The 21,508-nt window shown below is 48.0% G+C and overlaps 1 protein-coding gene across 1 annotated transcript in view; it reads right to left on the bottom strand.

Moving 5' to 3' along the window:
• The window catches only part of LOC120563707 (zinc finger C3H1 domain-containing protein-like), a 42,375-nt gene that overhangs the window by 2,948 nt on the left and 17,919 nt on the right, over positions 1 to 21,508 (bottom strand). The window contains exons 10-30 of the mRNA XM_039808068.1: positions 20,934 to 21,071; positions 19,424 to 19,542; positions 18,869 to 19,006; positions 18,219 to 18,765; positions 16,533 to 17,258; positions 16,278 to 16,387; positions 15,997 to 16,128; positions 15,421 to 15,542; positions 15,123 to 15,224; positions 14,814 to 14,942; positions 13,066 to 13,243; positions 12,750 to 12,936; positions 9,925 to 10,113; positions 8,466 to 8,703; positions 5,703 to 5,808; positions 4,780 to 4,978; positions 3,919 to 4,013; positions 3,362 to 3,466; positions 1,735 to 1,839; positions 842 to 977; positions 603 to 703 (exon numbers count right to left, since the gene is read on the bottom strand). Of these exons, the coding sequence (XP_039664002.1) occupies positions 603 to 703; positions 842 to 977; positions 1,735 to 1,839; positions 3,362 to 3,466; positions 3,919 to 4,013; positions 4,780 to 4,978; positions 5,703 to 5,808; positions 8,466 to 8,703; positions 9,925 to 10,113; positions 12,750 to 12,936; positions 13,066 to 13,243; positions 14,814 to 14,942; positions 15,123 to 15,224; positions 15,421 to 15,542; positions 15,997 to 16,128; positions 16,278 to 16,387; positions 16,533 to 17,258; positions 18,219 to 18,765; positions 18,869 to 19,006; positions 19,424 to 19,542; positions 20,934 to 21,071 (3,902 nt within the window). The remainder of the gene's footprint in view (positions 1 to 602; positions 704 to 841; positions 978 to 1,734; positions 1,840 to 3,361; positions 3,467 to 3,918; positions 4,014 to 4,779; positions 4,979 to 5,702; positions 5,809 to 8,465; positions 8,704 to 9,924; positions 10,114 to 12,749; positions 12,937 to 13,065; positions 13,244 to 14,813; positions 14,943 to 15,122; positions 15,225 to 15,420; positions 15,543 to 15,996; positions 16,129 to 16,277; positions 16,388 to 16,532; positions 17,259 to 18,218; positions 18,766 to 18,868; positions 19,007 to 19,423; positions 19,543 to 20,933; positions 21,072 to 21,508) is intronic.

Raw genomic sequence — 21,508 nt, 5'->3', positions numbered from 1 at the left:
GTGTCTCTGAGTGTGTGTGTGTGTGTGTGTGAGTGTGTGTCCCTGTGTCTGAGTGTGTGTGTGTCTGAGTGTGTGTCCCTGTGTCTGAGTGTGTGTGTGTCTGTGTGTGAGTGAGTGTGTGTGTGAGTGTGTGTCCCTGTGTCTGAGTGTGTGTGTGTCTGTGTGTGAGTGAGTGTGTGTGTGAGTGTGTGTCCCTGTGTCTGAGTGTGTGTGTGTCTGTGTGTGAGTGAGTGCGTGCGTGTCTGAGTGTGTGTGTCCCAGTGTGTCCCTGTGTATGTGTCTGAGTGTGTGTGTGTGTGTCTGAGTGTGTGTCCCTGTGTCTGAGTGTGTGTGTGTCTGAGTGTGTGTGTGTGTGTGTGTGAGTGTGTGTCCCTGTGTCTGAGTGTGTGTGTGTGTGTCTGAGTGTGTGTCCCTGTGTCTGAGTGTGTGTGTGTCTGAGTGTGTGTGTGTGTGTGTGAGTGTGTGTCCCTGTGTCTGTGTGTGTGTGTGTCTGAGTGTGTGTCCCTGTGTCTGAGTGTGTGTGTGTCTGAGTGTGTGTGTGTGTGTGTGTGAGAGTGTGTGTCCCTGTGTCTGAGTGCGTGCGTGTCTGAGTGTGTGTTTACCTCAGACCCAGTTCAATGTTGTTGGGCATGGCGTATCTCAGTCTCTCCAGAACAAGTGCATGCTGGGACTGCGGCAGACAGGTGAGGTAGAGAGTCACCACCTGAAGAGCCAATCAGCACACAGTATTTCATTTTTAACAGACAGAAAGGAACAAAAACAATATTAATTCAACATTTATTTCCATGTTAAAGCCAGAGTTAAAGAGCGAGGCGAATGTGGAGTGGAGCAGCAGTGGGACCTTGTTGTGGAAGCTGTAGCAGCTCCAGAACTCTGCCGGGTTGAAGGGGACCTCGAGACGGGACGGGACGGTGCTGAGACAGCGCTGGACCAGATCTGAGAACAGTTTGGAGTGACTGCTGCTGAACACCAGGTAACTGTGGACAGAGACACAGAGAGAGGACATTCAGGTAACTGTGGACAGAGACACAGAGAGAGAGAGGACATTCAGGTAACTGTGGACAGAGACACAGAGACACAGAGAGAGGACATTCAGGTAACTGTGGACAGAGACACAGAGACACAGAGAGAGGACATTCAGGTAACTGTGGACAGAGACACAGAGAGAGAGAGGACATTCAGGTAACTGTGGACAGAGACACAGACAGAGAGAGGACATTCAGGTAACTGTGGACAGAGACACAGACACAGAGAGAGGACATTCAGGTAACTGTGGACAGAGACACAGAGAGAGAGAGGACATTCAGGTAACTGTGGACAGTAACACAGAGAGAGAGAGGACATTCAGGTAACTGTGGACAGAGACACAGAGACACAGAGAGAGGACATTCAGGTAACTGTGGACAGAGACACAGAGACACAGAGAGAGGACATTCAGGTAACTGTGGACAGAGACACAGAGACACAGAGAGAGGACATTCAGGTAACTGTGGACAGAGACACAGAGACACAGAGAGAGGACATTCAGGTAACTGTGGACAGAGACACAGACAGAGAGAGGACATTCAGGTAACTGTGGACAGAGACACAGAGAGAGAGAGGACATTCAGGTAACTGTGGACAGAGACACAGAGAGAGAGAGGACATTCAGGTAACTGTGGACAGAGACACAGAGACAGAGAAAGAGAGAGAGGACATTAAAGAGACAGAACCAATGAAAGAGAAGACACTCACTCCATCCAGAGTTTGTGCAGCTCGTCCCGCTGCATGGCCGACCCCAGCGCTCTCTCAAAGGCGTCCACCGCGTCCTCCACCGAGCCGTGCAGCCACTGCCAGCGACTACAACAACCAATCACAATCAACCAATCAGTGCCAGCGACTACAACAACCAATCACAATCAACCAATCAGTGCCAGGGACTACAACAACCACTCACAATCAACCAATCACTGCCAGCGACTACAACAACCAATCACAATCAACCAATCAGTGCCAGGGACTACAACAACCAATCACAATCAACCAATCAGTGCCAGGGACTACAACAACCAATCACAATCAACCAATCACTGCCAGCGACTACAACAACCAATCACAATCACCACAGTGTTGTAAAGTAACTGAGTATATTTACTCCAGTACTGTACTTAATAATAATAATAATAATAATAATAATAATAATAATAATAATAATAAGGAGGAGTACCAGTGGATGAGGTAGAGGTTAACATGTTATAATAATAATGAGGAGTACCAGTAGATGAGGTGGAGGTTAACATGTTATAATAATAATAATAATAATAAAAATAATAATAATAATAAGGAGGAGTACCATTAGATGAGGTGGAGGTTAACATGTTATAATAATAATAATAATAATAAAAATAATAATAATAATAATAAGGAGGAGTACACAGTAGATGAGGTGGAGGTTAACATGTTATTATAATAATAATAATAATAATAATAATAATAATAATAAAAATAATAATAATAATAAGGAGGAGTACCATTAGATGAGGTGGAGGTTAACATGTTATAATAATAATAATAAAGGAGGAGTACCATTAGATGAGGTGGAGGTTAACATGTTATTATAATAATAATAATAATAATAATAATAATAATAATAATAATAAGGAGGAGTACCAGTAGATGAGGTGGAGGTTAACATGTTATAATAATAATAATAATAATAATAATAATAATAATAATAATAAGGAGGAGTACCAGTAGATGAGGTGGAGGTTAACATGTTATAATAATAATAATAAGGAGGAGTACCAGTAGATGAGGTGGAGGTTAACATGTTATAATAATAATAATAATAATAATAATAATAATAATAATAATAATAATAAAGGAGGAGTACCCAGTAGATGAGGTGGAGGTTAACATGTTATAATAAATAATAATAATAAAGGAGGAGTACCAGTGGATGAGGTGGAGGTTAAAATGTTATAATAATAAAGGAGGAGTACCAGTGGATGAGGTGGAGGTTAACATGTTATAATAATAATAATAAGGAGGAGTACCAGTAGATGAGGTGGAGGTTAACATGTTATAATAATAATAATAAGGAGGAGTACCAGTAGATGAGGTGGAGGTTAACATGTTATAATAATAATAATAATAATAATAATAATAATAATAATAATAAAGGAGGAGTACCAGTAGATGAGGTGGAGGTTAACATGTTATAATAATAATAATAATAATAAAGGAGGAGTACCAGTGGATGAGGTGGAGGTTAACATGTTATAATAATAAAGGAGGAGTACCAGTGGATGAGGTGGAGGTTAACATGTTATAATAATAATAATAATAATAATAATAAATAATAATAATAAAGGAGGAGTACCAGTGGATGAGGTGGAGGTAAGGTGTCTGCTGGCTCAGCGTCTCCTGCAGCTCCCTGATGATTGGCCGTCTCAGCAGATCCTCGGTGGAGAAGCCCAGCATGTGTCTGCAGGCGAGAAACAACAGCAGCTCATCTAACAGTCTGCAGGGCTCTGAAATCATCTGACAGTCTGCAGGGCTCTGAAATCATCTGACAGTCTGCAGGGCTCTGAAATCATCTAACAGTCTGCAGGGCTCTGAAATCACCTAACAGTCTGCAGGGCTCTGAAATCATCTAACAGTCTGCAGGGCTCTGAAATCATCTAACAGTCTGCAGGGCTCTGAAATCATCTAACAGTCTGCAGGGCTCTGAAATCATCTAACAGTCTGCAGGGCTCTGAAATCATCTGACAGTCTGCAGGGCTCTGAAATCATCTGACAGTCTGCAGGGCTCTGAAATCATCTGACAGTCTGCAGGGCTCTGAAATCACCTAACAGTCTGCAGGGCTCTGAAATCATCTAACAGTCTGCAGGGCTCTGAAATCACTGACAATCAACTTCAGTTTGAACCCAACGCACCGCAGGACGTCCACAGGCTTCTTCTGACTCTGCTGGTCATCGCACAGCGACAGGATGAATCCTCGGAACAGAGGAGTGATGGCGCTCGACTTGTCCTGTCACACAACACTCAGTTACAGGGGAACCTTCACACAACCTTCACACAACACTCAGTTACAGGGGAACCTTCACACAACCTTCACACAACACTCAGTTACAGGGGAACCTTCACACAACCTTCACACAACACTCAGTTACAGGGGAACCTTCACACAACACTCAGTTACATGAAGTGTGTTTAACGATGCTAAAAGTCCTGATTATTTACATGGAGTCTGGTGGAGATATGCTGGCTCTATACACGCTAAAAGTCCTGATTATTTACATGGAGTCTGGTGGAGATATGCTGGCTCTATACACACTAAAAGTCCTGATAATTTACATGGAGTCTGGTGGAGATATGCTGGCTCTATACACACTAAAAGTCCTGATTATTTACATGGAGTCTGGTGGAGATATGCTGGCTCTATACACGCTAAAAGTCCTGATTATTTACATGGAGTCTGGTGGAGTTTGGTGATGGTGATTTTGGGGCTGTTTCATGTTAAACTAAAAGGATCTTACTCTTTAACTAAAATGTCTATCTCTGTAGGGATCCATCCCATAATGTTGTCACACACAATAATAATGTGAGTCTTTTTAGTGGACTCTAACTGCTGCTGAACATTAGTCCTGTAGGGTTACATTACAGCTCGGTTCTGGTTTAATACTGGACCAGTTTCACAGATTGTTGTTCACATCAGACACTCAGACACACACACATGGAAACAGAGAGTCCAGGGCGAATCAAACTGCAGTTCCCCTGTGAGATGGGAGCCTAACCTGAGCCATGAGGAACTTGGCGGAGTGATAGAAGACCTCGGCGTTGTTGGGACACTCTGCCAGAGCGTGGAGCCACATGCTGACGGCCTGGTCCGTCTCGCCCCTCCTGATGTGGAGCTCAGCCAGAGCGTCTCTCAGAGCGCACGACTCGGGACAGAACCGCAGCAGAGACTCACACAGAGACACACCCTCATCAAACCTGCCGGGACACGGGACAACAATCAGGAGGACAGGAGCACAGCAGACAGCCACCGAGGACAGACAGACAGGCAGGCAGACAGACAGACAGGCAGACGGGCAGAGATACAGACAGACAGGCAGGCAGAGATACAGACAGGCAGGCAGGCAGACATAGATACAGAGACAGACAGAGTAGGGCTGGGCGATATGGAGAAAATCAAATATCACGATATTTTTGACCAAATACCTCGATATCGATACCGTAACGATATTGTAGTGTTGACTATCGATGATTGATTGATTTCACTAAATATTTACCCTATGAGAGTTTAGATCAATAATCATCAGTAATGTCGATATAATGACTGAGAGGGTAAAGGTGAATAATAGAACAGTTACAGTCTGGTGAGGTCAGGACATGACATCACTTTACTGTAATACAGCCTTTAACACCAGGAACAGACACTTATGTCACATTATGATATTACGATATCCAAAATCTAAGACGATGTCTAGTCTCATATCACGATATCGATATAATATCCATATATTGTCCAGCTCTAATACAGAGACAGACAGACTCTATGCTGTAAATGAAAGGTGATTAAAGTGTGTGTTCTCTTTTATGACAGTTAAAGTAGCAGTTCTCTCAAGGTTATATATATATATATATATATATATATATATATATATATATATATATATATATATATATATATATATATAAAAAATATGTGACAGACCTGTCCAGCAGCGTGTTGAGGAAGATGAGGTTGGTGTGAAGAGGAAGACAGGCCAGCGTCCTCTCGCTCGCAGACACAGACTCATCGCTGCACTGACGCACGCCATCTGAGAGGGAAACAGCAGCAGCAACGGGTTCAAATGGATAGATGTAGAGATAGATACCTTGGTGGTGGGGTGGTTCCCTGAGTTATCGTGTAGCGGTGTGTACCTTGGTGGGGGGGTGGTTCCCTGAGTTATCGTGTGGGTGTGTACCTTGGTGGTGGGGTGGTTCCCTGAGTTAACGGTAGCGGTGTGTACCTTGGTGGTGGGGTGGTTCCCTGAGTTATCGTGTAGCGGTGTGTACCTTGGTGGTGGGGTGGTTCCCTGAGTTAACGGTAGCGGTGTGTACCTTGGTGGTGGGGTGGTTCCCTGAGTTAACGGTAGCGGTGTGTATCTTGGTGGTGGGGTGGTTCCCTGAGTTAACGGTAGCGGTGTGTACCTTGGTGGTGGGGAGGTTCCCTCAGTTAACGGTAGCGGTGTGTACCTTGGTGGTGGGGGTGTCCCTGAGTTAACGGTAGCGGTGTGTACCTTGGTGGTGGGGTGGTTCCCTGAGTTAGTAGCGTTGGTACCTTGGTGGTGGGGTGGTTCCCTGAGTTAACGGGTAGCGGTGTGTACCTTGGTGGTGGGGTAGTTCCCTGAGTTAATGGTAGCGGTGTGTACCTTGGTGGTGGGGTGGTTCCTCAGAGTTAGGTAGCGGTGTGTACCTTGGTGGGGGTGGTTCCCTGAGTTAACGGTAGCGGTGTGTACCTTGGTGGTGGGGTAGTTCCTGGAGTTAGCAGGGTGTGTACCTTGGTGGTGGGGGGTTCCCTCAGTTAACGGTAGCGGTGTGTACCTTGGTGGTGGGGTGGTTCCCTGAGTTAACGGTAGCGGTGTGTACCTTGGTGGTGGGGTGGTTCCCTCAGTTAACGGTAGCGGTGTGTACCTTGGTGGTGGGGTGGTTCCCTGAGTTAACGGTAGCGGGGTGTACCTTGGTGGTGGGGTGGTTCCCTGAGTTAACGGGTAGCGGTGTGTACCTTGGTGGTGGGGGGTTCCCTGAGTTAACGTGTAGCGGTGTGTACCTTGGTGGTGGGGTGGTTCCCTGAGTTAACGGTAGCGGTGTGTACCTTGGTGGTGGGGAGGTTCCCTCAGTTAACGGGAGCGGGGTGTACCTTGGTGGTGGGGTGGTTCCCTGAGTTAACGGTAGCGGTGTGTACCTTGGTGGTGGGGTGGTTCCCTGAGTTAACGTGTGATTGTAATTGGGTGGGGGGTTCCTGAGTTAACGTGTAGGGTGTGTATTGGTGGGGTCTGAGTTACGGTGTAGCGGTTTGTGGTGGGGTGGTTCCCTGAGTTAACGTGTGCGGTGTGTACCTTGGTGGTGGGTATTCCTGAGTTAACGTGGTGGTGTATCTTGGGGTGTGGTTCCGAGTTACTGGTAGCGTGTGTAGTGTGGTGGGTGGTTCCCTGAGTTAACGGTACGGTGTGTACCTTGGTGGTGGGGTGGTTCCCTGAGTTAACGGTAGCGGTGTGTACCTTGGTGGTGGGGTGGTTCCCTGAGTTAACGGTAGCGGTGTGTACCTTGGTGGTGGGGTGGTTCCCTGAGTTAACGGTAGCGGTGTGTACCTTGGTGGTGGGGTGGTTCCCTGAGTTAACGGTAGCGGTGTGTACCTTGGTGGTGGGGTGGTTCCCTGAGTTAACGTGTGGGTAGTTCCCTGAGTTAACGTGTAGCGGTTCCCTGAGTTCCCTGAGCGGTGTGTACCTTGGTGGTGGGGTGGTTCCCTGAGTTATCGTGTAGTGGTGTGTACCTTGGTGGTGGGGTGGTTCCCTGAGTTATCGTGTAGCGGTGTGTACCTTGGTGGTGGGGTGGTTCCCTGAGTTATCGTGTAGTGGTGTGTACCTTGGTGGTGGGGTGGTTCCCTGAGTTATCGTGTAGCGGTTCCCTGAGTTATCGTGTAGCGGTGTGTACCTTGGTGGTGGGGTGGTTCCCTGAGTTAACGGTAGCGGTGTGTACCTTGGTGGTGGGGTGGTTCCCTGAGTTAACGGTAGCGGTGTGTACCTTGGTGGTGGGGTGGTTCCCTGGGTTAACGGTAGCGGGGTGTACCTTGGTGGTGGGGTAGTTCCCTGAGTTAACGGTAGCGGTGTGTACCTTGGTGGTGGGGTAGTTCCCTGAGTTAACGGTAGCGGTGTGTACCTTGGTGGTGGGGTGGTTCCCTGAGTTAACGGTAGCGGTGTGTACCTTGGTGGTGGGGTGGTTCCCTGAGTTAACGGTAGCGGTGTGTACCTTGGTGGTGGGGTGGTTCCCTGAGTTAACGGTAGCGGTGTGTACCTTGGTGGTGGGGTGGTTCCCTGAGTTATCGTATGCGGTGTGTACCTTGGTGGGGGTGGTTCCCTGAGTTAACGGTATGCGGTGGCACGTGGGTGGTGGGGTGGTTCCCTGAGTTAAAGGTGCGGTGTGTACCTTGGTGGTGGGGTAGTTTCCTGAGTTAACGGTAGCGGTGTGTACTTTGGGGTGGGGTGGTTCCCTGAGTTAACGGTATGGGTGTACCTTGGTGGTGGGGTGGTTCCCGGGTTAACGGTAGCGGGGTGTACCTTGGTGGTGGGGTAGTTCCCTGAGTTAACGGTAGCGGTGTGTACCTTGGTGGTGGGGTGGTTCCCTGAGTTAACGGTAGCGGTGTGTACCTTGGTGGTGGGGTGGTTCCCTGAGTTAACGTGTGGGTAGTTCCCTGAGTTCCCTGAGCGGTGTGTACCTTGGAAGAGAGCGATGAGGATGTCTGGCGGCGTGCGGACGTCCTGTGGCGTCCTCCAGGGCAGCAGGAAGGTCTCTCTGCTGACCAGGCGGGACGGGCCCGACTCGGCCGGGTCCTGCAGGCTGCAGGGCAGCCGCTCAAACTCCGTCAGGTGGATGTAGGCGAGCCAGAGCAGCGCCCGGTCGCTCAGCGTCAGGTGGTCCGCCACGCTGCGCTCCTGGGCCGACTTCAAGGCGTTCTGCACACACAGCACAGCATCCGTCAGCCCAATGTGTCAAGGACTAGTCCCTTGGTGGTGGTGGCCCAGTGGATATTACTCCTTTGGTGTGGGAGCGCTGGGTTTGATTCCCACTGAGATACATCAACCAATGTGTCCCTGAGCAAGGCACTAGTTACTCCAGAGGCGTGGGACCTCTGACATATATAGTAATTGTAAGTTGCTTTGGATAAAAACGTCAGCTAAATGACATAACGTAAAGTAACTAAAGCTGTAACAGATGAATGTAGAGGAGTAACTAAAGTAACTAGTAACTAAAGCTGTAACAGATGAATGTAGAGGAGTAACTAAAGTAACTAGTAACTAAAGCTGTAACAGATGAATGTAGAGGAGTAACTAAAGTAACTAGTAACTAAAGCTGTAACAGATGAATGTAGAGGAGTAACTAAAGTAACTAGTAACTAAAGCTGTAACAGATGAATGTAGAGGAGTAACTAAAGTAACTAGTAACTAAAGCTGTAACAGATGAATGTAGAGGAGTAACTAAAGTAACTAGTAACTAAAGCTGTACCAGATGAATGTAGGCGGTAACTAAAGTAACTAGTAACTAAAGCTGTAACAGATGAATGTAGCGAAGTAACTAAAATAACTAGTAACCAAACCGTACAATGAATGTAGCGGAGTAACTAAAGTAACTAGTAACTAAAGCTCTAACAGATGAATGTAGCGGAGTAACTAAAGTAACTAGTAACTAAAGCAGTAACAGATGAATGTAGAGGAGTAACTAAAGTAACTAGTAACTAAAGCTGTAACAGATGAATGTAGCGGAGTAACTAAAGTAACTAGTAACTAAAGCTGTAACAGATGAATGTAGCGGAGTAACTAAAGTAACTAGTAACTAAAGCTGTAACATGAATGTAGCGGAGTAACTAAAGTAACTAGTAACTAAAGCTGGAACAGATGAATGTAGTGGAGTAACTAAAGTAACTAGTAACTAAAGTAACTAGTAACTAAAGCTGTAACAGATGAATGTAGTGGAGTAACTAAAGTAACTAGTAACTAAAGCTGTAACAGATGAATGTAGTGGAGTAACTAAAGTAACTAGTAACTAAAGCTGTAACAGATGAATGTAGTGGAGTAAAAGTAGAAAGTGGCTTGAAAAGAAAAGACTCAAGTAAAGTAGCTCATCATTGGTACTGAGGAGAGTACTGAGTCCATGTGGTGAGTTGCATGTTGACTGACCTGCAGCAGAGCCAGAGCGCTGTCCATGCGCCCGGTGAACAGATTGAGGTGGACTCTGTAGAGCAGCGCCTCCATCAGCTGGAAGGACAGTTTGTCGGAGACGCCAGAAGACGCTTCAGAGAGCAGGAAGTGCAGCAGACGCTCGCACACGTAGTCCTTCCCCTCGAAGGAGCTCTCCAGCTTCAGATACTGATGCAGACCAACAGAGAAGAGCTACGTAAGCCTCCGACAAACAGCTGATCAAATCCTCATTTCATCTTCTAGGGATGACTCAGATCTGACACAGAGACTACAGCAAGTTCTTCTTAACTCCTGGGTCCTGGGTCGGCTGTAAACACGACTTTATGAACGTTACCAGCTTTAATGTGAACGTTAAATAATCTAGAAACAATATTCAGGAGGTTGTGATTAACTCAAAGCTGCTCCCAGTGTGGAGAGACTCGGTTTGCTCCATACGAGGAACATGTGTGCTAATGTTCTTGAATAGAGATGCACCGATAGAGCGGCCGGTGACCGGAATTGTCCGGTTTTCACGTGCTCGGCCATGACCGGCGAGCTGCAGGTCAGTCTGACATCTGCCGATTTCATGCCGGTCAACGCCACAATTAACTGACAACAGAAGTTATACGAGTTACAGTTCTCAAGGACGCACGCACACACAGACGCCACGGCACGGACGCCACGGCACAGACGCCACGGCACAGACGCCACGGCACAGACGCCACAGCTGTCTCTTTCTCTCAACTTCTCCTCCGTGTGTGGCGTGTAGCCGCTCGCGGTGTGAAGCGTGTCGGCGCTATTCTCCCACATGTAGGGAACCTGGTGAGTTAACCTGCAACATGTCAGCTGTTTGGACATTCTTCAGCGTGTGAGCAGAAGATAACAAGTTTACAATATGAACACCTGCGAGGAGACAGTAGGGCGTGGAGGGACCACACCAAACCATCACCTGCAAGGAGACAGTAGGGCGTGGAGGGACCACACCAAACCATCACCTGCGAGGAGACAGTAGGGCGTGGAGGGACCACACCAAACCATCACCTGCAGGGAGACAGTAGGGGGGGGGGGACGCGCCGCGCGCCCACACCAAACCATCACCTGCAGGAGACAGTAGAGGCGTGGAGGGACCACACCAAACCATCACCTGCGAGGAGACAGTAGGGCGTGGAGGGACCACACCAAACCATCACCTGCAGGGAGACAGTAGGGCGTGGAGGGACCACACCAAACCATCACCTGCAAGGAGACAGTAGGGCGTGGAGGGACCACACCAAACCATCACCTGCAGGGAGACAGTAGGGCGTGGAGGGACCACACCAAACCATCACCTGCAGGGAGACAGTAGGGCGTGGAGGGACCACACCAAACCATCACCTGCAGGGAGACAGTAGGGCGTGGAGGGACCACACCAAACCATCACCTGCAAGGAGACAGTAGGAAGCGTGGAGGGACACAGCAAACCATCACCTGCAAGGGAGACGGTAGGCGTGGAGGGACACACACCAAACCATCACCTCGGGAGACAGTAGGGCGTGGAGGCGACCACACCAAACCATCACCTGCAAGGAGACAGTAGGCGTGGAGGGACCACACCAAACCATCACCTGCAAGGAGACAGTAGGGCGTGGAGGGACCACACCAAACCATCACCTGCAGGGAGACAGTAGGGTGTGGAGGGACCACACCAAACCATCACCTGCAAGGAGACAGTAGGGCGTGGAGGGACCACACCAAACCATCACCTGCAGGGAGACAGTAGGGTGTGGAGGGACCACACCAAACCATCACCTGCAAGGAGACAGTAGGGTGTGGAGGGACCACACCAAACCATCACCTGCAAGGAGACAGTAGGGCGTGGAGGGACCACACCAAACCATCACCTGCAGGGAGACAGTAGGGTGTGGAGGGACCACACCAAACCATCACCTGCAGGGAGACAGTAGGGTGTGGAGGGACCACACCAAACCATCACCTGCAGGGAGACAGTAGGGTGTGGAGGGACCACACCAAACCATCACGCCGGGGAGACAGTAGGGTGTGGAGGGACCACACCAAACCATCACCTGCAGGGAGACAGTAGGGTGTGGAGGGACCACACCAAACCATCACCTGCAAGGAGACAGTAGGGCGTGGAGGGACCACACCAAACCATCACCTGCAAGGAGACAGTAGGGCGTGGAGGGACCACACCAAACCATCACCTGCAGGGAGACAGTAGGGTGTGGAGGGACCACACCAAGAACCAGAATCACATTTCTTTAGTGGGATATTAGATGGAAATGGTTCTAACGTTGCTCTTTAGATGTGTGTGGATGTCCCACACCAGGAGTCATTTATATAGTTTTATAGTGATCCGTTATATTAAAGAAAAGTTCGTCTGTGCTGTAAAGTGGTTAGAAAAAATGAAATCTGAATCGGCTAAAATCGGTATCAGCTGGCCTAACTCAAAGAGAATCGGAATCGGCCTAGAAAGTTGTAATCGGTGCATCTCTATTGACGAATATCTTGATAACAATATAACTTGCTATAAATCAGATATTAAAGTGCTCTCAGTTCTGCTGCTTTCAGTATTTTGCTAAAATACAACAAACTGCTTGTTGAGTTTAAAACTAATGAAAGGAAATCATTTCCAACTTTCTTTTCCTGAACAAAATGAACAGTCAACTGAATATAAAAGGCAGCACTAAGAAAAGAACACGATCTCTGAGTGTCTTTGGTGATGCGTTTACAGCGCCGGTAGATAAGAAGCTGATTATGGTGCAGCTCTGTGCCAGCCCTTCCCAGCCGAACATCCTGCAGTAAGTCCTCTGTGGATCCTGACTTACGTTCCACCAGACTTGGTAGTCGGGCGCGTGCTCCACGGCCATCTCACACATCTCCTGCACCTCCTCGCGGCTGCCCCGCCGCGAGAACAGAGACAGGTAGTGGCTCCACACCTCGGGGTTATCACAGTTACTCTCCAGGGCGCGGGACAGCGTGTTCAGCGCCGCCTCCAAGCACTCCGCTGCAGACCTGAGGACGGACACAGAGGCACAAAAACTTCAGACAAAAGTCGGAATATTACGGAGAGAAAATGTGGAAAAAACGTTGGAACGTAACGGCTGGAAAAAGTCGTGAAAGCTTTAACGTTTCTGGACGTACGTCTCGTTCTGATTGAGGTACTTGAAGGCGAGTTTGATCCACAGCTGCGTGTCTCGGGGACTCTCCAGGACGCTGGTCTCCAGGTTGGAGATGTCATCCGTCTCGCTGATGAAGTAGCGTTTGTCCTCCGATGTGACGCAGACGTCCAGCGCAGACAGGCTGGTCCTGGAGACACCATCTGGACACAGAGACACAGACAGTGTTTACAGTCTAATATCTGGTTCTATTCATCAGGACACAGAGACTCAGACAGTGTTTACAGTCTAATATCTGGTTCTATTCATCTGGACACAGAGACTCAGGCAGTGTTTACAGTCTAATATCTGGTTCTATTCATCAGGACACAGAGACTCAGACAGTGTTTACAGTCTAATATCTGGTTCTATTCATCTGGACACAGAGACTCAGACAGTGTTTACAGTCTAATATCTGGTTCTATTCATCAGGACACAGAGACTCAGACAGTGTTTACAGTCTAATATCTGGTTCTATTCATCAGGACACAGAGACACAGACAGTGTTTACAGTCTAATATCTGGTTCTATTCATCAGGACACAGAGACACAGACAGTGTTTACAGTCTAATATCTGGTTCTATTCATCTGGACACAGAGACACAGACAGTGTTTACAGTCTAATATCTGGTTCTATTCATCTGGACACAGAGACACAGACAGTGTTTACAGTCTAATATCTGGTTCTATTCATCTGGACACAGAGACACAGACAGTGTTTACAGTCTAATATCTGGTTCTATTCATCAGGACACAGAGACTCAGACAGTGTTTACAGTCTAATATCTGGTTCTATTCATCAGGACACAGAGACTCAGACAGTGTTTACAGTCTAATATCTGGTTCTATTCATCAGGACACAGAGACTCAGACAGTGTTTACAGTCTAATATCTGGTTCTATTCATCAGGACACAGACTAACTCAACAAACTAACCTCTATCTATGTACATTTAAGAGACTTTCTTTAAAGTAGACCCATTATCTACTTTTTTCAGGTTGATACTTGTATTTGGAGTTTGTACTAGAACATGTTTACATGCTGTAATGCTCAAAAACTTCATTTTTCTCATCCTGTTTGTCTAAATATACCTGGATTCCCCCTCTGTCTGAGATGCTCGGTCTCTTTAAAGACAGCGTTTCCATATCTACGATCTGCTCTTCCTCTTTATATATATATATATATATATATATATATATATATATATATATATATATATATATATATATATATATATATATATATATATATATATATATATATATACATATATATATATATATATATATATATATATATATATATATATACATATATACATATATACACACACACAGTATATATATAAAATCAATGTTCCAGCAGGAATGTGACCCGAAATATGGGAGAAATTAACTGCAGCCATGATTCCAGGTTCCTGTGCCAACAGGGTTCAGAAGGTTTTAGCTCACAGGGATTTCTTCTCCTTATTTGAAGCTTTGGCCACGTTTAACATACAGCTTTGTATCATTATAGATTATTAGATATATTCTAGCTGATATGTAACATCCAGCTTTGTATCATTATAGATTATTAGATATATTCTAGCTGATATGTAACATCCAGCTTTGTATCATTATAGATTATTAGATATATTCTAGCTGATATGTAACATCCAGCTTTGTATCATTATAGATTATTAGATATATTCTAGCTGATATGTAACATCCAGCAGTGTTTCTGTGTGTGTCCTCACCGTGTCTCCCGGCCGTCAGCGGTCCTCCTGCAGACTCGTCCTCGCTGTCGTCCTCGGGACGCACGCCGCTCGGCGCGGCCGGCTTCGGCCGCCACCGCCTCGGGTCTTTCCACGTGGTGAACGGAGGGACTGCAGACAAATCACAACGTTACACCTTACACCTACAGGGAATCAGTCATAGTACAGTCTGTAGAAAGGCTCATAATTATATAGATTATATATATAATTATATAGATTATATATAAAGTCATAGTATAGTCTGTAGAAAGATGATGATGATGATGATGATGATGATGAGGAGTGTCTCACCGTGGCGTTTGCTTTCGTTGACTTTGCTGACGAGGAGGACGGCCTTCTGGTCCACGCCCATACGGTCTTTGTTGGTCCCAAACAGCTTCTTCATGTACGTCTCTACACACAAACACAAACACACACACACACTTTCTTCATTTCATGTACTTTTCTACAAACACACACACAGTCTTCATGTACTTTTCTACAAACACACACACAGTCTTCATGTACTTTTCTACAAACACACACACTGTCTTCATGTACTTTTCTACACAAACAAAGAACCAATCAGGAGTGTGAGTGCGAGGCCGACCTGTGCAGACGCTGACGTCGTCGTATGAGCTGGACTCAGAGCAGCCAATCAGGGACAGGTTGTAGGACAGGATGTCCTGGAACAGCTGGTTTCCTGTCAGGGTGCAGTTCCTCATGTGCTGCCTGAAGAGACACAGACACATTATACATATATCTTTCTATAGATATGAAGAGAGACAGACACATTATACATATATCTTTCTATAGATATGAAGAGAGACAGACACATTATACATATATCTTTCTATAGATATGAAGAGAGACAGACACATTATACATATATCTTTCTATAGATATGAAGAGACACAGACACATTATACATATATCTTTCTATAGATATGAAAGCATGAAGGACAGAAGAACAGAGACAGATATATAGGACAGAGACAGATATGAAGGACAGAAGGACAGAGACAGATATGAAGGACAGAGACAGATATGGAGGACAGAGACAGATATATCTTTCGACAGATATGAAGGACAGAGACAGATATGAAGGACAGAAGGACAGAGACAGATATGGAGGACAGAGACAGATATGGAGGACAGAAGAGAGGGATTAATAACATGCTGTCACCATCTGCAGTCGTCATCGTTGCAGGTCCCCGTCAGGTCAAAGCGACAGAAACACTTCCTGGGTTCAATGGTGTTGCTATGGGTAACGGAGCTCAGAGACAGCTTCTCCTTTGTCCTGTAGTACGGACTGAACCTGAGAGACACACACACACACACACACACACACACACCACACACACACACACACACTTTATACTCTCCATATATATTGTGACAGTTGTTGGTGAAGAGGAGCTGTGGTTTGCTGTTTGGTGGGTTGGGTAAACTTTACTGCTGGTGTACCTGTAGGACTTGAAGACCAGCAGAGGACTGTGATAGGACCCAAAGGGGACGGGCCTCAGATCAGACATCCCTGATTGGCTCGTAGCTGTGTCCACGTCCACTGAGACTGCCTGCACAGAGACAAAAAAGAGGGAGACAGAGAGACAAGATTTCAATATAGATTTGTCCAGAACCCAGGAGCCCTAGAGCAGCTAGAGGAAAAACCTGGACTAGGAGGCTTCCTGTGAGGTAAGTGTTTAGCGTGTGGGCGCTCACCGTCCCGGTGGCAGCGGTGGCGTGGAGCGGCTCCCCCACGGTGGCGAGGAGTGGCTCCCCCACCGTGTGCAGCTCGCTCTGCAGCAGCTCTCCGAGCCGCGCCTGCTGCTGGTAGCGCTGCTTCAGAGCGTCCACGTCCAGCCCGGCCAACACCTCGGCGGGCTCCGGCACGCCGCCTGCAGCGCTGGCCGTCTGGCTGGCGGGGCTGCCGCCCGGCTTGTTGGCGGGGTTGTTGGCCGGTTTGTCGGCCAGGTTGTTGGCCGGTTTGTCGGCCAGGTTGTTGGCGGAGCTGTTGGCTGGTTTGGCGTCTTTAGCCGGCGTGGCGCCCAGCTGCTCCAGGTGCGGTTTGGTGAAGGAGACGCTGGACTGGCGCAGAGAGTTCCTGCGAGCTCCTTGGACAGCGGCGGGCGCTGGCTCCGAGTCCTCGCCCTCGGGGAGGTCCTCGCTGTCCAGCGTGAGTTTGTCCTGCGTGAGGTCGTGCAGGGAGGGCTGCGGCAGCGGGAAGGAGGGCGAGGTGGGCGGAGCCTGGCTCTGAGGCTCCCCAGCAGCAGCGGGAGGCAGCAGCGGGGGGGAGGCCCGCGCTGCTGCCTCCGCCGCCACGGCGGTGCCGGCTCGGTTGTGCAGAGCCTGAGCCTCCTTCAGCTTCTGGATCTTCAGAGCGTACTCCGACTCCAGCTGCTGCAGACGCTGCTTCTGGGACATCGGTCCATCCATTTCCATTCCATTTCATTCCTCCGTCCATTCCTTCCATTCCATTTCATTTCATTCCATTCCGTCTTTCCTCCTCGTCGTCCTCCTTTCCTTTTCCTTCCTCCTCTCCTCCTCCATCTCTGTCTCTCTCTCCTCTATCCGTCCATCTTTCCTCTCTCCTCCATCCTCCTCTGTCTCATTCCTCGTCTCCTCAATGTGGTGTGGTGGTGGGTTGTGGTGGTGGTGGTGGTGTGGATTAGGTGGTTGTGGTGGTGGATTGTTGGTGTGGGTTGTGGTGGTGGTGGTTTGTGGTGGGTTGGTGGTGGTTGGGTGGTGGTGGTGGTGGTGGTTGGGTGGTGGTGGTGGTGGTGGTGGTTGGTGGTGGTTGGTGGGTGGTGGGTTGGTGGTGGTGGGTTGGCCGGGCAGGAGGTCGGGGCGGGTCGGGTGGGCCTGGGGCGTTCCGGGAGAGACAGACAGAGACAGACACACACACAAATTTAACACTTGCTTTATTCTTTTTTTTTTATAGAAGGGAATGAGACGTTGAAAAAGGCAACAACAAAGTTAAAAAGGGCAACGAAAAACAGACCGAAACGTGACGTAAAAGTTGACAAAATCGTTGAAGAAGGTAACCAAAAAGGTGACAAATATGTCTCCTGTGTCTGAGGACTCTCTAGTGTCTCCCCTGTCTGAGGACTCTCTAGTGTCTCACCTGTGCCTGAGGACTCTCTAGTGTCTCACCTGCGCCTGAGGACTCTCTGAGTGTCTCACCTGCGCCTGAGGACTCTCTAGTGTCTCACCTGTGCCTGAGGACTCTGAGTGTCTCACCTGTGCCTGAGGACTCTCTGAGTGTCTCACCTGAGGACTCTCTGAGTGTCTCACCTGCGTCTGAGGACTCTCTAGTGTCTTACCTGTGTCTGAGGACTCTCTAGTGTCTCACCTGTGTCTGAGGACTCTAGTGTCTCACCTGTGTCTGAGGACTCCCTAGTGTCTCACCTGTGTCTGAGGACTCCTGAGTGTCTCCCCTGTGTCTGAGGACTTCCTGAGTGTCTCCCCTGTGCCTGAGGACTCTCTGAGTGTCTCACCTGTGCCTGAGGACTCCCTGAGTGTCTCCCCTGTGTCTGAGGACTCCCTGAGTGTCTCCCCTGTGTCTGAGGACTCCCTGAGTGTCTCACCTGTGTCTGAGGACTCCCTGAGTGTCTCACCTGTGTCTGAGGACTCCCTGAGTGTCTCCCCTGTGTCTGAGGACTCCCTGAGTGTCTCCCCTGTGTCTGAGGACTCTAGTGTCTCACCTGTGTCTGAGGACTCTAGTGTCTCACCTGTGTCTGAGGACTCCCTGAGTGTCTCACCTGTGTCTGAGGACTCCCTGAGTGTCTCACCTGTGTCTGAGGACTCCCTGAGTGTCTCACCTGTGTCTGAGGACTCCCTGAGTGTCTCACCTGTGTCTGAGGACTCCCTGAGTGTCTCACCTGTGTCTGAGGACTCTAGTGTCTCACCTGTGTCTGAGGACTCCCTGAGTGTCTCACCTGTGTCTGAGGACTCCCTGAGTGTCTCACCTGTGTCTGAGGACTCCCTGAGTGTCTCACCTGTGTCTGAGGACTCCCTGAGCGTCTCACCTGTGTCTGAGGACTCCCTGAGTGTCTCACCTGTGTCTGAGGACTCTCTGTTCGGCCTCAGTGAGCTTCAGCTCGGCGGCGGCTTTGGCTGCAGAGTCCAGCGGCGAGTCGGAGACGGCAGCAGAGACAGAGCTGCGAGGATCCTTCAACATCTTCTGCTTCTCCCGGCTGCCAGAGGACACACAGAGATGGACACACAGAGATGGGGACACACAGAGATGGACACACACAGAGATGGACACACAGAGATGGACACACAGAGATGGACACACACAGAGATGGGCACACACAGAGATGGACACACAGAGATGGACACACAGAGATGGACACACAGAGATGGACACACAGACACACAGAGATGGACATGTTAGAAATGTCCTCACAGCAACATGAGAGGAAAGCCACGCCCACCGGAGGGTAAAACAATATGCATTACACAAAGCACCTGGAGCAAGCTCATTACATCAAATGTCAGCAGATCACCGACAAAACAGCATATATGTGTGTGTGTGTGTGTGTATATATGTGTGTGTGTGTGTGTGTGTGTGTATGTATGTATATGTGTGTGTGTGTGTGTGTGGTTACCTGGCGATCTCCTCTTTGAGCAGCCTGTACTCTGCTCTCTTGGCTTCAGGCAGAGCCTCTGGAGTTCGGACCGGGTTGTTCTCCTTCTCAGAGGCCGAGGCTGCTTTCGGCTTCGCCGCCTGACAACACAAACACACACAACACGTGGCTGAGTTATTATTATAAACTAAAAGGAAATAAGCAGTGAGAAAAGTCAACTGAAACTATGCCAGGTTAAATAAACTAATAACGTAAATCATTTCAGTTTGAGCGATTACAGAAAGTGAATGAAGTTGATATTCTAGCAGCAACGGCATTACATGGACTCTACAGTAGCACGAAGACTTAACGTTACCATCTACTGGACCAAGGGAAACTACAGGCCGTCTGGGTGGAGAGCTGTCTAATAACATGCTAGTATCTGGGGGCCTCGAACACTACTTCCTCTTAACTAAAGAGGCAGAATCACACTACTGAAGGTCTCACAGATAGAGAGAGAGAGAGATATATACAGAGAGAGATAGATATAGAGATAGATAGAGATATTTTAAAAGATGTGAAGACTAAAGAGAAGTAAATTCCTGTTTATTAAGTAGAAAGTAATCCATGAAGCGTGCGTGTGTGTGTATGACTGTGTGTGTGTGTGTGTGTATGTATGACTGTGTGTGTGTGTGTGTGTGTGTGTGTGTATGACTGTGTGTGTGTGTGTGTATGTGTGTGTGTGTGTGTGTGTGTGTGTGTGTGTGTGTGTGTATGACTGTGTGTGTGTGTGTGTGTATGACTGTGTGTGTGTGTGTGTGTGTGTGTGTGTATGTATGACTGTGTATGTATGTATGACTGTGTGTGTGTGTATGACTGTGTGTGTGTGTATGACTGTGTGTGTGTGTGTGTGTGTGTGTGTATGACTGTGTGTGTGTGTGTGTGTGTGTGTGTGTGTGTGTATGACTGTGTGTGTGTGTGTATGTATGTATGTATGACTGTGTGTGTGTGTGTGTTTGTGTGTGTGTTGTATGACTGTGTGTGTGTGTGTGTATGACTGTGTGTGTGTGTGTGTGTGTGTGTGTATGACTGTGTGTGTGTGTGTGTGTGTGACTGTGTGTGTGTGACTGTGTGTGTGACTGTGTGTGTGTGTGTGTGTGTGTGTGTGTGTGTGTGTGTGTGTATGACTGTGTGTGTGTGTGTATGACTGTGTGTGTGTATGACTGTGTGTGTGTGTGTGTGTTGTGTGTATGTAGTGTGTGTGTGTGTGTGTGACTGTGTGTGTGACTGTGTGTGTGACTGTGTGTGTGTGTGTGTGTGTGTGACTGTGTGTGTGTGTGTGTATGACTGTGTGTGTGTGACTGTGTGTGTGACTGTGTGTGTGTGTGTGTGTGTGTGTGTATGACTGTGTGTGTGTATGACTGTGTGTGTGTGTGTGTGTGTATGACTGTGTGTGTGTGTGTGTGTTGACTGTGTGTGTGTGACTGTGTGTGTGTGTGTGTGTGTGTGTGTGTGTGTGTGTGTGTGTGTGTGTGTGTGTGCTGATTCTGACCTCCACGGTCCTCCGAGCCTCTTTGATCATGAACTCCAGCCCTCCGAAGGTCGGCGGCGTGGAGCTGCAGGCGTCCCCGTCCGAGTCGCTGTCCTCCGAGTCGTTGAGAGAAACCACGACCGACTTGTGTCGAGGCAGCTGGAGGAGACAGAGACAACGTTACTCTCCACATCTGGAGACACAGAGACAACGTTACTCTCCACATCTGGAGGAGACAGAGACAACGTTACTCTCCACATCTGGAGACACAGAGACAACGTTACTCTCCACATCTGGAGGAGACAGAGACAACGTTACTCTCCACATCTGGAGACACCGAGACAACGTTACTCTCCACATCTGGAGGAGACACAGAGACAACGTTACTCTCCACATCTGGAGACAGACATCCCAACCTGGCCTACTGGTTTATTTCCGTTGTTATTTTTAAGTTTAAAGATATAAATATAAACCTATCTTCTCTCTAGGTTTGTTTTTTTCCGACTTTTTCTCCCCGTAACATTCACATTTTTTTTCTAAAGATTTTATTGACTTTGTCCTAAAATGTTCGTACTTTTACTTCACTAATTTCTTTT

The sequence above is a fragment of the Perca fluviatilis genome, chromosome 8, assembly GCF_010015445.1.
Source record: "Perca fluviatilis chromosome 8, GENO_Pfluv_1.0, whole genome shotgun sequence".
Lineage (NCBI taxonomy): Eukaryota > Metazoa > Chordata > Actinopteri > Perciformes > Percidae > Perca > Perca fluviatilis.
Note: the sequence above shows the minus strand (reverse complement) of the source record. Positions and strands in the feature narration are given on the sequence as shown.